Genomic DNA, 16,608 nt, shown 5'->3' on the forward strand with positions numbered 1-16,608 from the left:
GAAGAACAAGAAGGCCTATCAACGTGTTAAAGGGACTTTGAATACAATAAGAGACTGAATCCTGACCTTACTTGTCATCAAGTCGAGGTTGCCGAATTTCAACAAGCACAATGATACACATACTGCTAATTACCTTTCTTCTCGGCATTGTAGGTGCTATAAGCCCCTCCCCTCGACCCCCGACCCATTCCAAAACCCTCCAGCCTTTACTACCCTATCGAACTCCTCATGTCCCCTCTCTTGACCACACAACGCTTCACCTTTTTCCTATTAGAGACGACCCTACTCTCAGCCATAGAAGCCGCAGGACCAAGCCTCTTGGGCGGATGTATAGTCAATCTGAGCTTATAGGGTGGGATAAAGAAGCGAAAAGAGCGTTGAATTGGGAACTTCAAATCGCATATGAAGGACAGACGTTTTTTGATGGATGGGACTGGTTCACAATGATAGGTGCGTGACTTGAATCTGAACAGTCTTGCTAAAGGTTGCTTGTCGATAGATCCAAGTCATGGCCGTGAGTCAAGATATTTCATTAAAATGAGAAACAAAGAAATATTGACCTCAAACTCCTTAGTCGTGACCTATGTCGATAACGCAACAGCTTTCAAGGATGGTCTTGCGTTCTGGACAAGCGATGGAATACCAGGTATTCAAGTAGATCACTGGTCTGATACAGCCGTCGGCGCCAACAGAAACTCTGTCCGAATCACTACCAAATCATTATTTGAAGGTGGTCTCTTCATTATCGATTTGGCTCTGATGCCGTGGGGTTGTGGCGTTTGGCCGGCGTGTAAGTGCCTTTTGGTTCTGATGTAATGGTCAACAAGATGTACTGGTGTGCTAATTACCTTGGTTAATAAGTTTGGACGTTAGGATATGAAGGGACTTGGCCTGAGACAGTGGGTTTTCATATGGAGATAGATTTGGGCCCAATACTGATGATACCGGAAGGGAGAAATTGACATTATCGAGGGGATTCAGTCAAACACTAACAAGTGAGTAGCTTTGTGATGCCATGTATTTCACGACCATATCCTAGCTGAGCGGCTACAATCCTTAGTCAAATGACTATGTGAGTAGTGCCCCTAAGGGTATGTGGATTGTAGAACTGAGCGGATAAAACAGACATACGATGCCAGGATGCTCCATTAATTACAGCACCAGCAATCTGTACTCGGGCACTTTGACTGTAAGCTGTTTCTCTTTCTTTTTGAATATATATATTGACCTCTTTTTTGAAGAATCAAGATTGTGATTCATCTACAGGTCATTAATCATCTTTCTTCCACAAACTGTGTGTGCAATCTAATAATGTGATTACAGGCGGCAGTGGCTGCTCCATTATTTCCGCTTCCAACTCGTCGTACGGGATGCCATTCAACTCGGCTGGTGGGGGCGTATTCGCAATGAAATGGGATACAGATGGGATTCGTATGTGTGAGTCCCATATCGGAACTTTGTTTTTTTTTTTTGTTTTCGGATCAAGCTAAGTGGGCGTTAGGGAACTGGAATAGAGCACAGATACCATCCGAGTCAGTTGGGTTCTTGAACGCTATTTGGTTTAGTTTTAAGAAAGCTGATCAAAAGTAGCATCACTGCGGAGACGCCTGATCCCGACGCTTGTGGGTTGAGCATTCTTCTCACCTGATCATTAGCTAACATGGAAGGACCTTAGGGGATCTACCAACAGCTATCTGGGACGCATCCATCTGCGATCTAGAGTCCTTCTTCAAAGCCCAAGTTTTGGTGCTCAATATCAACCTCTGCGGCGACTGGATCAACAGTGTGTGGGATCGTAAGCCCTTTGTTCTCCCTTTTCGTCTCCACCCCATTACTTTTGTCTGACATGCACAAACAAAATCATTCTAGAATACCCTTACTGCCCTGGCACATGTCCCGAATATGTCTCCAACCCACTCAACCTCAATAACACGGTCATGCTCATCAATTACATCAAAGTGTACCAACAATCGGATGCAGAAGTGACAACCCAGCAGGCGGAAACGAACTCGAATCTGACGGGCGCTGGAGGACCTGTTGGGGTGATTAATGGGGCTACTATTCGTAGGCCATGGTGGCGGACGGCGAGAGAGAAGATGTTGGGGATGGTGTCTGTGGTGCCAGTAGGGCTTTTATTTGCAGGCTGGATATAGGCGTTCAGGCTGGAATGGGATCATTTCATACTCTATAACCTTGGATATAATAACGGCTACTAACTCTGTGCTTATTTCGATGCATATCCTTGCTCATTCTCTCGTTGACAACCTTTTACTCTCCTAATTCTGACGCCTTGCACCAGTCCATCTCACTGAACTCGACACCTGTCCTGCCACTTTTCCACCATGTGCTAATCAAAGAATTAGATCCTAATTCTCCATTACTTTGGTCTCTGTCATTTTTAGTTTAGCTACACACTATTGAACGCTTTCAACGATCATTCAACATTTTCTACACAAGGTTGTCCTGGCGCATGCCTAACATCTTGTGCTTTTTGTTCAACTTTTACCCGCCTTTTGTTTTCGGTAAAACCGGAGATCACCGAAATGAGATCCGAGAGGACGGACTTATTTATCGCGCTCTTCGCGGCTACTACGTATTCTCAGTCGCTCGCCCACGCTGCCTTCTTCAGCGCTTCGAATCTCCTCAGAGGCCCCAAAGAGCAGCTATCGGGACCATGGCGAACATATCCCAGTCTTTGCACGCTCTTCTGGAAAGAGCTCAAAAGCAAGATTCGCTCGGCAAGCTCATAATCGAAGCCCTCGTCCTAATCGAGTCTGTCATCGACATCCTTGGGTGCGTATTTAGTTTGTGCAATTTGGATCGACTGCTGATGGCGGATGGATGCAGAGAGGAAACTGTGGCGATCTCTTTTAATGGAGGTAAAGATTGTATGTCTACCTGCAAGCTGCTTGCTGCCATTGCTTTCTCAAGGCTAATTGTCGGCAATTCATTCCAGGTACGGTATTGCTGCATCTCTATGCTGCTGTCCTGTATGCCCGACATACCCCTTCCCTCCCACCTCATCTATTTCCCAAGCCTTCTCCAAAGATAACGATCCCTCCGCTGCCATCTCGTACCCCGCAAGAACCTCTTTCGCCCCAACCAGTTCTTCCACCTTCCTTGCCAGCATGTACGCCTCCTTCCATCACCCCACCAGCCTCCAACCCGTCCCCACCCTTTTCACATCCTCGCTCCACCCACCACCACCCACCGACCGATCTTCCGTACCCACCAATCCGTTCAATATATATAACAGCTCCCAACCCTTTTGCTGAACTCGACGAGTTTGTACTTTCATCCACCAAGCTGTATGGACTGGATTTGTACAGATTTGGAGGGGGTATGAAGGCTGCTTTGGAGGAATGGCTGGGATGTGGAGGAGGAAGGGGAGTAAAAGGCGTTTTGGTCGGTACGAGGCAGGGTGATCCCAATGATGGTCAGTTCATTCTCATCTACTCACTCTGCGCAGTCATTAACGGAAGCGCGCAGCCGTGGACATAATAGCACCCACCGACCCTTCCTGGCCTCAGTTCATCCGCGTCCACCCTATTCTTCATTGGACATACTCGGATGTATGGGACTTCCTCCTTGAACTTCAGGTGCCGTACTGTATACTGTATGACCAAGGTTACACATCGTTGGGTTCAACGACAAATACTTTACCGAACCCATTGTTGAAAAGCGAAAGTGTGGAAGGGGGATGGGAACCAGCACATAGGCGTAAGTCAGTGATTGGAATCTTTGAACCAGCAGTACTAATGAGAGGATTAGTGAAAGACGCAAGCCAAGAACGTGCTGGAAGGCACTGAAAAAGCAGTCTCTGACTAGCGGCGGGATACATAGCATAACAGTAACACTGTAACTCATATATTAGACGGGGCCTATACATGTAGAGTAGCGATGGAAATGAATGTGCCAGGGAAATGATTCAAGTGGTGACAAGCGTCATATATTTATTTATGACCGAAACGAGAAAAGCTCGGAAGAACTATGCATAAAACACTTTTTTCTCCTTCTACCCGAATGAAATTCCCTATAATGCTCTTGCTTTGAATCCCACCTTTTATTCGTCAAATGCTAAAATTCCAATCCCTTTTTCTTTTCTATGAAACGCCACTAACCAGAACTAAGAGACTATATATATATATACCTGAAAGAAATGAATGAATTTAAGAGACCTCCCTGCCCGAAAGAAAAAGACTAAGAATGAATTTTCCCAACTCAAACCCAGGACCATTTGACTTCTGGCCGCCAACTTCTTCACTAACCCTCACCGAAAAGGAAACAAGGAAAAAAAAAGAGAGAAATGTTAACTAGTGCCTACCCAGCTTTCCATCGTCCATACTAGCCCTTCCACCACGTGGGCTAACTGCCGCACTTGAACCCAAACCCGAAAGGCTCAATCCACTCGAACTCTGCCTCCCTGGCTCTCCATCCTCGTTCTCGTCATCAACTGTCAATTCTTCCGCCATCTTCGCCAACTCATCACCCACCGCGGACGGCGCTCTCGTCTCTTCATCCGAATCGTTCTGACCATCCCCCCCGCTCAGTGGACTACTTCGCAACTTGTCTTTCCCGCCCAAAGCACCAACGCCCAACGTCCTATTTCCAGCTGTGGAAGTAGCATGTTGAGGAGGGATCGCGTTGGCAAAGTAATCCTGTCCCTGCCTGGCTTGCGGTGAATTCTCAGATTTGCCCTGTAACGCCCCACCTGGGGGACCGGCATACTGCCCATATCCAATCGGCCCATTAGGAAACGCCTGCGTCGTAGGTGTGCCCAGTGCAGCTGAACCGGCTTGTGGGTGATTACCAGGAGTAGAAGGGAAGCGATTAACAGGAGCTCCAGGAGCAGGGTTGAGGAAAGGGTTGTACTGGAATGCACCGGGCGATGTGACAGGAATGCCTGGTGAAAATGGTCCAGCGGCAGGAGACATAAAATGAGAGGCGTGCCCGTGAAGAGGAGGCGTCTCGGGATAATTGAAAACGAATCCAGGCATGGAAGGTGTCATAGGAGGGAGACCGCGAGTGTGAAGTGGTGATATGGGATTCCCGTGTTCCATATGGAAGGGAGGCATGGATATGGGACCGGGATGGTGGGGGTGACGGAACACGGGAGTGTGAGAGGTGGGTGATGGTTCGCCATGAGGGGGTTGGCCATGCCCTGGGGCGGTGTGAGTCTGTAAAGAAGTGTTCAGACTCCAAGGGAGCTTGGCAATGGGGGAAGTGCTACTAGGCTTGGTGGAAGGAACAGAGGTGTCGATCGGAGTAATGCCATTGCTTTGGAGCATATCCTTGACGCCTTCCGGGACGCCAGTCAGGTGGTCCTGGATACCCAGAGAAGTAGCCTCTCCAGATACAGAATTTCTGGCACTACGCTGAGAAACTTCGGGGTGGATGTCCCTCTCCAAGTGAGCACGAATCCGGAAACCACCGATCTCGCGGCTAACGGCTGGTCAGCTATGATCTGCGTTGAAGCTTTGGGCCACTCACTCGTTGAACAAAAGTACAGCTCTTGTGGCATCGGCTTCAGTAGCGAACAATGCAGTCCCGAATCCTCTAGGCTTTCCGTGGGCATCGGTGGCAACACTTTTACTTGAATCAGCACCTAGGTACTCTTCACGAATGAAAAATGGAAACCTACTCTGCTCGAATAATGGTTCCCGCAGGCCTTAGCATGTCTTTCAGATCTTGCCATTGCATCGACAAAGGTAACTGCGACATTCAGTCAGCGTCTGCGGTAAAATTTCAAAGATGATTGACTTGCGTTTGAGACAAAAATCACTCGGTCATGCAGCGTGCTAGGAGGACCTAATCCCATTCCCTGGTTGGCCAATCCTTCCAACTGAGGAATCGGCGCCGCCGCCAATCTCCCCGCTCCTCCATTTGGACTCTGTGCTGGTACATCTCCTGCAATCGTAGGTGCTATCGCATCAACAGCTGGCGCAGGTTTTATACCGGCAAACAAGGAAGGAGGAAGGGGGCCAAGCGTACCTGGTGGAGGAGCGCGGCTTCCACCAGGAGAAGGAGGCTTGACGCTACCACTGCTCGATGTAGGCCGTGAAACGGCCATATTAGGTGACGTACTCGAGAGAGGGGCCGCTGCAGAATCAAAAGTTGTGAGGGACGCTCCAAAGGGTGTGAGAGAATCGCGGCGAACTGCGCTAACACCTGCAGGCATAGCAGCTCCAGTACCAGATGTGAGAGATCCAGCAAGAGGTGACTGTCCAAGCGAGTGGAAAGCATTCAGACCCGTATTTTGCACGCTGAGTGGAAGAGGCTGAGCTCCGAAGACAGAAGGGGGCGATTGCGCCCCAGGTATCGGCGTCGAGCTCGTCAGACCCACAGCACTTGAACTCGATGGGACACCCATGCCTCCGGGTATCAGGCCACCGGCCGCCGAGAACGGCCTTGAACTCGGTATTTGTCCAGGGAGCCAGCCTTGGCCGGATTGAGGGGTGATGTGGCCCGGGATGGAAAAAGGTGTATGAGAGGGACCAGGGAAGTTATGGAAAGAGTACATGGCGGAGCGAGGGTTGGCGTTGTGGTGAATGGGATGGGACTGGGGCTCATACTCTGGCGGGAGACGGTCAGGTCGGACTTCAAGGGTTCTTGTCTGCCAAGTGTAGCCATTGTAGCGATCTGGTTTGGATTAGTATGGAACGTTACGAGGATCAGCCAACGTACCTATTGCTCGTGCAGCATCTTCCCTGCTGCCCATTAAGACGGTACCGTATCCTCTACTCCTATTATCCGGTCCCAAACTGACGTCCGCCCTCAATACTGTTCCCGCTTTTCTGAAAAGATCCTTTAGATCCTGCCATCGAACTCTATACGGGAGCTAACACAGAGTTAGCAACTTTAGGTGTGCAGCAAGTAAATAGATTTACGTTCCCCACGAAAAGGTTGACTCGCCCGTCACTACCAACTGCCGAGGGCAAAAGATTTGTCATGAGTGGCGTTACAGAACGGTTTACTAATGAGTCTGCCATTAATGCTGTTTCTCCCGTCGTCTACTGAAGGAAGAAGGCAACTCACTGTCAGAGTTAAAGTCTGAAGGAGGTGGTGGAGGTGCGTTGGCTATCGCAGCGGCAATGACAGCATCAATCTCAGCCGATGTCGGAGCACGGGAACTCGCACCGCTCATGTCTGTCATAGTGACCTGCGTTGATGGATCTAGGTGAGCAAGTATATCTCCACCACATGCTTGCAACACTTACCACAGGGGAGTGTCCTTTACCTGACCTTTCGAGTATGACGGGGTTCGCCCCATGTGCAGCCGCTTCTTCGAAGGCCGCGGCGGCCTCGAATAAGGACGACATGTGGGAAGAAGCTGCGGATGCAGAGTGGATATTTTGACTTCTGGGGAGAAAAGCAGTCAGCAGTTGTGGATAGAGCGGTTGGACCATAAGAGGTGTGGGAGAAGCGTTGTGGTAGAGCGTGTCTTCCTAGCGCGCGTTGGTTTTCGACTCGGGATGCCTATGACGACACCGCCTGCGCTGGGTGTCGTTTGTGAGGAAGGGAGAAAGGAGGACGTACGGTTGACTGGACTGCGGCGTAGAGAGCGGTGGCGAGGGGGTGCAGCGGTTGGAAGGAAGGATGGAATAGGAGACGGTAGGACGGTAGGAGGACTCGCAGCCGTGAGACTGAGTAACACTAATTATCGGATCTCGCCAATGCCGCTCAAAAACCACCCCCATATACTGCAGACACGTCATCCCCACTCAGCCACGACTTGCATTCACATTTCTCATCCTTGTATGCATGCATTTATATCACTGAACTGCGTGCAAGTACAAGTTGATCCCCACAAGTACAGCCTTTTCAGCGCTTCGCGACGATATGTGGTATCCAATAAATACTGTGCATCCCTGCTCTGCCTTCCGGGCGCCGTTGTGGCATGTACTGGGTACTGGGGCCTGGCGCTGCTGTAGCGCTCCTATCTGTCAAAACATTTCACGCCGGGCAATACCGGCAGTGGTGAAATAAGTGCAGTTCATCAAGCAATCTTGCTAGAATATATATCTCGTGCTGCAGACATCTTGCTGACCGCTGACTCAGATCTGTTCAGATTCAACTTCTAACATCAATAGGCTTCTGTGTCGAAACGCCACTACTACTACAGCTGGATCTGCCTTTCTGCCAACAACGGCTCAGCAATACATCATCTAGCTTTCTGCTCGCTGCTCAGAATCTGCACCTGAATCTGCACCAAACTCTGTACGAGACTCAGCACAGTAGCGCGGCCGACGTGAAGAAATGCAGTTCCGCCTTTCACCGAATGTCCGTTGAGCCCACCACATGCTCGTTTGTTGGCAGTCGGAAATTATTGTTTCTAACAGCGATAGATTATTGAACAACCAGAGTACCATTTATTGATAAAGGTCGGCAATCGACCGCAATTCACAGATATCAATAAGTGCGTTGTCGACCTATCAATTCACATGAATTCGTCAGGTCTATAAACAGACATTTATCAAGCAAATTGTAGGCCTTTATTCCTACCTGCGATCAATCCATAATGCCAAACGCCATATCCAGCAACCGAAACGACTAAAAACCATTCCAATCCACCCATCCACAACTTCATTCCCTACTCTAATTCATCTTCTCCAACCCTCGCACCTACTCGATTTTGGATTTACTCCTTCAATAACGGTCACCGCCAGTCCTCCTGTTCCTGTGGGCGACACTAGCTCAGGATCTCTACCGGCTCCATTTAATACCATCTGCATACCTCGCTGCGACAACTTATCGACTCAGCCTAGAAAGCTGGAATGCAACGTTCTTCCTCCCCTTTCTCTTACTGGTCAATCTGCCGACACGCCTTTTTTAGAAGGCCAGGGCCTCTTTAGGATTTCACTGAAAGGAGAAATAATTCTTCTCAGAAGTAGACAGCATAATCTGTCGGCATATCAGTAGGCACGCGTCGGTCGGATAGTGAGCGGTAGTCCTTCATGAGATATGTTCAGGCCGATTACATCTTACAGCTTACAAAGGAAGCCCTCTTCGCGCTTTGTTGATCCTCGATTTGCTCTAAATCACGATACACCACGAGGTTCTAAGGCCTTTGATATCCTTTCATGCTATTCTGGATTTCCCTCGAACTACAGCAGACATCTTGGGTGAAGATACTCTGAGTAAGCTAGTAAATGAAATAATAATTAACAATGAGCGGCACAAGGTGCGAGAACGGCGGTACGGAGCAGGACTGTGAAGAGTGGTGAATTGGTCGCGAGGAATGGCACTGGGCATAGTGAAAGTCGTGAGGAAGGTTGAGTATGCTGTCTTTAGAGATTAAAGAAGGGGCACCAGGAAAGGATGAATGCGTCCTAGTAAGCTGTTGTGCTATCTTAGTCGAAGTTTGATAATGAAGCAAGACTATTGTCATGTATGAATTCTGTAAATCTTTCCTGGTCACATTTACTACAAACGCTCCGGCATTGCTGCGACTGACTATCCTACAACGTGAGGGTTTCTGATATAAAGGCTAATCAACATTTTCTGAGCGCGGGGACACAACATCAAAAGACTAAATGCACATTGGTGGGGTCGAGTACCGGCTCGACATATATAATGATACAACATTTTACTTGTTCTATATTGTATTAATAAGAGTAAAGAGGTGCTAAAGTTGAACACTTACAAAATTGAAACCATACCTGGTGTTGGAAGGGCTGACAGGGCCGAGGTAGCTGTTGGTGGGAGGCGACATGGCGATACCGTGCGAGGACCTAGCGATGTGGGCCAAGTCGACGCCTGCAATTAAGGACAAGTCAGCATAAGTAAAAGCGGAGATGGATATGAAAACCAACCCTGCTTCTTGTGGAGGACACCCTCCCTATAGAGCCTCATCTTCTCTCTCTCTTCATCACTCACCGCACTCATCCTCCTCCCCATCCCAGGCCTGTCGCCAGAGTCAAGGCTGCTCATACTATCGGTGGGGCTGGTAGCAATATTACTCTGGCCCTGGATACTCCCTCTTTTGCCAAGGTCCATCGGCTTAAAGTCATTGCCAGAGTCGGTGACAGGCATCGCACCGACAGGATCATTGATCTCTTCATCGAGGTCAAAAACGTCGGAAGACGGGAGTTCGTCTAGAGCGGCTTCAGCCTCGGCCTCACCGTCAAGACGGCCGGAAGCTTCGTCATCGCCTTTACGGGCGGTAGATCCCCAGTTATGGGCGCCATCGCCGTTCTTGTGGTTCCACTGGGTCTTGTCGAGACCAGTGCGGGAATGACGGTCCTTGAGGACGGCAGCGGGGTATTGGTTGCGCTGTTGGGTCAGTGCGTAGTGGGGTGACATGGAAAGATGGGATAGGTGGAGCGAGAAGGAATGGTGGGGAATAGATCGTAGACGAAACAAGGGTAAAAGCAAGATGGGAAGAAAAGATAGGCGCGGAGTGGAGTAGTCCGGTTAGACAGGAGACGGTCACGGGGACATACAATAAGGGCGCAGCACGGTGGTAAAAGACATTCCAGATGAAGATACCATGGTGAAGGCACATTTACGTGAGGCCGTAGGAGGGCAGCGGTCCACAGCGCATAGAGGACAGGCAGACAAACAGTGATTGGTAGGATTGGAGACGAAGCGGAAGGACAGTTGTTAGCCTGGTCCAAACTTGGCATGCAGCTCCACTGCGGTATTGAGATGGAGACGTCACCAGCTCGGGCGGTGGAGCGGCCAAAACTCACCTCAGTCCTAGTCATGATGGCAGGCGTCAGAGTAGTTGTTGTGTTTATTGGCTGGTTGGAGTGATGTTGTGAGAAAGCAATAAGAGGTGCAGACAGGAAGGATCGCAGACCGGTGTCGGCCGTATATATATACATGGGAGGGCCAAGTTATCGAGTCGAGCTGCGATAGGTCATCTGCTGTCGTCACATCACAACAGCAGAGATCGGGTGCCGCAGCTGGGTCACAAGACCAGAACGGTTGCGGCCGGGCTCGCATTTCCCCGCGGGGTCAGGGCTATCAACCAGGCACCGCTCGGCATTTCACCTCGATCACCGCAGATTGGCACCGCCAAGGTGGATCCAACAAGAAGTTACGTATGCATCCGATCAGACGCTTGGTATCTACTATCTCTATGGCCTCTCTCATCTTACAGCTCGTCGTGGTGCACAGGTGGCGCATACTTTAATATATCGGAGAGTTCTACAGAGGATTAATACGGTTGACATGCATGCGGAAAATGCTTGACTTACTCTGTCTAGTCTCTGAGGATACTGCTGTGGGGAAAACGACAGAATATTCAATGAACATGTCCCCCGGCGGAATGTCCATGTACGATGGCATCTAATAACAATAGATCAGATTCGCAAAACAATTAGGGTGCTAGAATTCTTACACCCTCTCCTTCGATCACTTCTACTTCTCCAGGCTGGGTCGTTCCTGTCCGTGACAATGTAATTGTACGACCATCAAGATGCGTCAAGCGTCTCTCAAATCCAAGCAATGCCTGTCCGAAAATAACGCTTCAGCCAAGTTCTTTCTGTTTCCACCAAACAGGGATTTACCTCAGCCACACTCAATGTTACCCTTCCCAAAATCCCATTCTCCTTCCTCCTCCACGCCCCTTCACCCTCGTTCAACTTACTCCTCACCCGTACCACTACATCGCCCGCTTCCATATCAATCTGTTCATCCGCTTCTCCATGGAAAACCTCCTCAAATCCTTCGGGTGCACCGGCAGGAATGTGTAGAGCGAGAGTGTGCTGGGTTTGAACAGTTTTTTCAGAGTGGCAGACATGACATGAGCGGGTGATTTGTTTGCCTTTACCATTACAATGAGGGCACCTTTCAAGCAAAAGCATTAGTGGATGAGCCTGCTGAGAGGGTTGGTTGCGATGACTCACGTCATTTGGACATTGGTGAACATTCCGGGGAAGACCTGATGTCGCTGGACGACCACTCCTTGTCCTCCACACTTGTTACATGAATGAATATCCTTCTCAGACTCCGCTCCTGATCCGTGACAATGAGGGCAAATGACTCGTCGAGGTATTTGGAACTGCAATCAACAAGCATTAGCAATTATTTCAAAAAGCTTCCTTCAAGGAGAACGTACCTCCAACGTTCTGCCTGTGTACAGGTCCGCCAAGGAAACCTCAACATTCGTGATCAATCCAGGACCTTTCTGCTCTTGTGCAGCACCTACGAATCCCAAGGTCAGTAAATCGTCCCCCACAGTAAAGGGCATCAATCGCCCCCCCTCACCCCATCACCTCGTTCACGCCGCTCCTTACTAATCCTCTTCCCATAGCAAAGCGAATGAAGACTAACCTCCTCCAAAGAATCTGGCAAACGGATCTTGGCTTCCGCCAGATTTTTGAGCTTCATGTTGCTTCAAACCCTGCTCGCCATGTCTGTCGTAAATCGTCCTTGTCTCAGAGTTTGACAGGACCTCATAAGCTATACACAGTCACCGTAAGCCCCAGAACGTGCGTATACATTAATCATATCGTCTGACCTTTAGAAACTTGGATAAATTTTTCGTGGGCCGCCTCGTCAGGATTGATATCGGGATGATATTTTTTTGACAATTTCTGCAATGAAATTCAGCTCTCATGCTCTCACCTATCATTCACAGCTGAGATACGGCCTCTAGATGTATACTCACCCGGTACGCCTTCTTGATATCAGCGTCTGAAGCGTCCTTTCTCACTACAACACATCTCCATTAGTATGTCACCTCTCTGCAAAAAAACGCGTAAACGTCGACGTGGAAACCTCCACTTTTTACTCCTCCATTTCTCCGCTTAAAGAAAAAGAAAACTGACCTCCTAAAACGTTATAAAGCGATTCCGCCAAGCATCCGCCTAGTAAGGCTAGCGTCAGTAAGAAGAAGAGGGTTGTGGGGAGCATTATTTGTCTGCAGTTTAGAAATGAGGTCAGGACGAAATGTGGGCTTTGCTAAAAAAACGAACGGTGGGCGGTTCGCGCATCATCGAAGGCGCGTCTTCCTCTTCCTTAATTGAACGGAATCAAATACACGTGGCTAACACCGGTTATGGCCGTATCACTTTTGCCGCCATGGTCAATTCGGCAGATGCCCGTTGGCCCACCTGGTCGTCATGTCTTTTTACTTTTCTTTGTTGGAGTGCTTCTATAAGATACTAAATTTGAACATGAGACGGTAAAGAACAAGTATGGCAGACAAAGAAGAACTACAAGAACGAACTAAAGTGGCTAGACAAGAGTATAGAGAATATCTACCGCTTGCACAGCAACTCCAAGGAGATCTCCGAGACGACGCCGAACAACTTCGGGTACAGGAAGGCTGGGATGAAGATACGTGGAATGGTGTTGAAGAGTGGGTTGATGATGTGGGAAGTATATGGAGAGCTTTAAGAGTAAGTCTTAGTTTGATTTCGTATCATCTAAGCTTGACTAATGCGACATTGCAGAGAAACCGCTATGACCAAAACAAGACACACTCATTCCTCCTCTCAGTCCTGTCGACTCGTCTTTCTCTCTCTTTACACGGCCCTATCCCTTCTATCCTACCATACTCGGATTCCCCTCTCTTCCACATCCTCCCCCTCCCTTCACACACCGATAAACTCAACAGACCAATTGTCGTTCTCACCGCGCGCGAAATTGTTAGGGACGAACAAGGAATGCTAGATGATGTCAAAGAATGGATATGGTGGGCTTTAGAAATGTGTAGGAGGACATCTAAGGACTGGTGGAGTAAAGGGATGTGGGACGGAAGTGGGGTGGATGGGTATGGGAGGGGAAAAGGGAAGGCGAGGGGCGAAGGAGGGGAAGGGATTGTCTTGTTGGTTGATGCAGCCGGTGCGGGATATCGAAACCTTGTAAGTGCAATAAAAGTCACGTATCCATTCATGCCAGGGGCATTATAAATTGAAGCAATTGCCTGTTTCTAGGAGGTTGATCTACTGCCTACACTACTTTCCGTAGGACATAACAGCTTTCCGGGCCTCCTCGAGGCGGTATACGTTATCAACGTTGGATGGACAGGGCGAAGCATGTGGGCCGTTGTCAAGCATTTGCTCCCCAAATCTGCTTTAGAAAGGGTTGCATTCCTGGACACGAAAGAATCACTAGCCGAAGTCTTCGAACTGGACAAGATCCCACAAGGTATGTGCATAGCAGTGTCCCTTGTAATTGTGTGATCTTCAATAACGCTGTACACAGCATACGGTGGCGACAGCCCTTATACATTCTCGCCCTCTAATAATCCCATTTACGCATACTATTCCCGCCACTCGAGTCATTCGTTTATTGCCTCCATTTCCAGAAGCACATCATGCACCTCTATAGCAGACGTATACTACACAGCGCGCAACACGCCTTTTCCGAGCCGCCGAACGTCTCCATTGATTAGTAGGCAGAATAGCGCTTCAAGTGGTATGATGAAAGCCATGTTTCGAGCGGGGTATGGAAATGATTTGAGAATGACCAAGAGTCGTGATGAGAGATCCCGAAAGGTGGAGGGAGATGATGATGGCGATGAAGAGGATGAGATGACCAGAGTCATATCTGCATCTGATGTTGCCGCCGTAGGCCCGATGACGGGTCTTATAACACAGTCCTTGACCGAACCGGAAGATCCACAACCGATTTTATCCAGGGCAAGTAGTACCCTCACGTCAAGAAGTAAACCACCTACTCGAGCTCCCTCGTCCGCAGCGGTCTCACGCATCAAATCCCTCTCCGACTTTCATCTCTATCTCTCACCTTCTCGATTAGCGCGTATCGATCTTCTCTCTGACTCTTCTGATTCGGAAGATGAGCCTCCCCCTCCACCTTCTATCCCTTCGCTTCCTCGTCGCAAAGTGCTTCGCCCGGCGCTGCTGGAAAAGAGCCTAGCAGGAACGCCTGACGAGCGCGAGAAAAGAACTAATAGACCCGCTTTGCGGTTGATGGGCCTTCCAGGTCATTTGGCGGATGATGATCCTGTGCGAAGCTATTCGGGAAGATTGCAGATGCATCATGCAAAGTGGCTGGAGGGATGGAAGGGAACTCCGGAAGAGCTTGGACTGGAAGATAATCATAAGCTTGGCGGCGTAAAACATGAGGAAGAGGAAAACGCCCCGATACCGAGAACAATATCCGTTTCACCACCTATTGATCGTCCTCCTTCACCTTCCGGCACTCTTGAGCCATCTCCGTCACCGTCTCCCATCCATTCTCCCGCAATGACACCACAACCTCATGACATCCAGCCTTACTCCACCTCAAATCCTTTCTTCGGTTATCCAGTAGTGCAATTTGGCAGCTCTATCAGGCCAAGATATCCTCGTAACAGGAAACGTGATCTTGTCAAGACGCTCTTGTTCCTTTTCATGCTAAAGTTACAGAGCTGGAGGGATTCTGTTGAAAGAGCTCTAGGCTTGAACCGTCTACGTATCCCGTCCCTTTCCCAACCTTACTGCTCGTCCTCACTTTATACTCCTGGGCCTAACAGGAGAAACCCCGCCGAGGGTCTTGTTCGCTCTGCGGCAACGCCCGGCACGTACTCGAAGCAAGTCGCGAAATATAGAAGATGGGATAAAGATTGGTGGTGGATGATTATTGGGATGCTGTTGTTGAGAGGAACGTGGGGAAGAATTGTGCTGGCACCGTTGGAGGCATTGGGACTGGGGTTGTCTGAATGGAAGGCTATATGGGGAGCAGTATGACACAAGAGCGGTGACACAAGAGCCGCGTGGTGTGATGGAGAGCTCCGATGTTTTGTTGTGGTAACTGCTGTTGGACCTTTCATATGTACTCGCCAGGTTGTATTCATTGTCGTCATGCAATTTGTGATGTTGTCATGCCCCATCATCCATCAGCCTTTCAGTGCTTCCTGATGCAAAACACTGCCGAGTGTCGACCGATTTACGCGCGTAAGATCATGACGAGTTAGCGAGGATGCTTCCATCAATCACCCAAGTTTGGAAGGCTCGGACCGAACGAGACCAACAATAACTTCACCGTAATCAAAAGAGGGGAAGATTGGTCCTGCCTATTATTTCACAATACCTTTCTAAGAAGCCATAAGAAGCTTTAAGAGAATTAATTGCGGCGGCTTCAGATGTGGTGATAGAATGCCAGAGGTTCGCTGGAGTCTTAGTCGCCATAGTAATATACGGTCCTCCCCAAACGGGCTCCAGTTCCAACCACATCCACATTCATCATTCCCTTCGCGTTTTTTACAGCCTTTCAATTATAATCATGAGCGACCCGATGAGAGATATGTGAATACGCTCCGCAAATGATCTCCTCCAATAGAGAGATTACTTCTGCTCGAAATGTTTCCGCCTCTATCGCAAGAGTCTCGTGCACCCACAAGAGGGAGAAAGTGTGATAAGCGTGGGGTAGGTAGCAAATAATCTGCTTCGGGAGAGAAGAGCTAATATCGGTCGTGCAGGAGGTTTTGTATGACAGAGCGTGCGGGGGTTGGTATCGCACCTGGAGAGGTCGACCCGCCAGATTTACACTCGACATTATCTGTGATGCTGCAGTCAGGTATTGTGAGTAAAAATGCTTCGATAGGGCCATGTGTGGGTGATGTGTGCTGAGCAGCCTCGTGGTGTCAGGTCGATCGACGCAGGAACGCAGCCTTGAGAGGCGTACTTGTTGTTATTTGTATCGGTAGTATGT

At 49.2% G+C, this 16,608-nt stretch overlaps 6 protein-coding genes across 7 annotated transcripts; 3 read left to right on the forward strand and 3 right to left on the reverse strand.

The window, feature by feature from the left end:
- Window positions 1-110: 110 nt before the first annotated feature.
- On the forward strand, window positions 111-2,153 carry CNBI2950 (hypothetical protein; the record flags this gene model as incomplete). Its single annotated transcript, XM_768262.1, has 13 exons — window positions 111-450; window positions 500-514; window positions 575-790; window positions 862-899; window positions 952-995; window positions 1,061-1,072; window positions 1,126-1,189; window positions 1,242-1,266; window positions 1,324-1,437; window positions 1,502-1,532; window positions 1,591-1,622; window positions 1,676-1,795; window positions 1,870-2,153. 13 exons carry the CDS (start codon window positions 111-113, stop codon window positions 2,151-2,153), a joined length of 1,335 nt encoding a protein of 444 aa, XP_773355.1.
- Window positions 2,154-2,470: 317 nt separating this feature from the next.
- CNBI2960 (hypothetical protein) lies at window positions 2,471-3,809 on the forward strand (the record flags this gene model as incomplete). The annotated part of the gene is made up of 6 exons (XM_768263.1): window positions 2,471-2,793; window positions 2,848-2,888; window positions 2,957-3,130; window positions 3,257-3,284; window positions 3,330-3,436; window positions 3,505-3,809. The coding sequence occupies 6 exons, from the start codon at window positions 2,471-2,473 to the stop codon at window positions 3,807-3,809; spliced, it is 978 nt and encodes a 325-aa protein (XP_773356.1).
- A 504-nt stretch (window positions 3,810-4,313) lies between these two features.
- Window positions 4,314-7,715, reverse strand: CNBI2970 (hypothetical protein; the record flags this gene model as incomplete). 2 transcript variants are annotated; one of them, XM_768264.1, is made up of 10 exons in its annotated part: window positions 4,314-5,442; window positions 5,491-5,586; window positions 5,642-5,712; window positions 5,765-6,639; window positions 6,685-6,838; window positions 6,888-6,973; window positions 7,036-7,077; window positions 7,138-7,159; window positions 7,218-7,359; window positions 7,537-7,715. In XM_768264.1, the coding sequence occupies 10 exons, from the start codon at window positions 7,713-7,715 to the stop codon at window positions 4,314-4,316; spliced, it is 2,796 nt and encodes a 931-aa protein (XP_773357.1). The 2 variants fall into 2 exon arrangements, with proteins under 2 accessions (XP_773357.1, XP_773358.1); XM_768265.1 differs by having other exon boundaries at window positions 7,036-7,159.
- A 1,910-nt stretch (window positions 7,716-9,625) lies between these two features.
- CNBI2980 (hypothetical protein) lies at window positions 9,626-10,826 on the reverse strand (the record flags this gene model as incomplete). Its single annotated transcript, XM_768266.1, has 3 exons — window positions 9,626-9,756; window positions 9,813-10,272; window positions 10,443-10,826. The coding sequence occupies 3 exons, from the start codon at window positions 10,824-10,826 to the stop codon at window positions 9,626-9,628; spliced, it is 975 nt and encodes a 324-aa protein (XP_773359.1).
- A 272-nt stretch (window positions 10,827-11,098) lies between these two features.
- CNBI2990 (hypothetical protein) lies at window positions 11,099-12,861 on the reverse strand (the record flags this gene model as incomplete). Its single annotated transcript, XM_768267.1, has 10 exons — window positions 11,099-11,151; window positions 11,202-11,292; window positions 11,345-11,455; window positions 11,514-11,793; window positions 11,853-12,007; window positions 12,065-12,150; window positions 12,280-12,408; window positions 12,467-12,542; window positions 12,617-12,660; window positions 12,777-12,861. 10 exons carry the CDS (start codon window positions 12,859-12,861, stop codon window positions 11,099-11,101), a joined length of 1,110 nt encoding a protein of 369 aa, XP_773360.1.
- A 284-nt stretch (window positions 12,862-13,145) lies between these two features.
- Window positions 13,146-15,644, forward strand: CNBI3000 (hypothetical protein; the record flags this gene model as incomplete). The annotated part of the gene is made up of 4 exons (XM_768268.1): window positions 13,146-13,349; window positions 13,404-13,814; window positions 13,887-14,100; window positions 14,158-15,644. 4 exons carry the CDS (start codon window positions 13,146-13,148, stop codon window positions 15,642-15,644), a joined length of 2,316 nt encoding a protein of 771 aa, XP_773361.1.
- Window positions 15,645-16,608: the final 964 nt, after the last annotated feature.

The sequence above is a fragment of the Cryptococcus neoformans genome, chromosome 9 (assembly GCF_000149385.1).
Source record: "Cryptococcus neoformans var. neoformans B-3501A chromosome 9, whole genome shotgun sequence".
In the NCBI taxonomy this organism is placed as follows: Eukaryota; Fungi; Basidiomycota; class Tremellomycetes; order Tremellales; family Cryptococcaceae; genus Cryptococcus; species Cryptococcus deneoformans.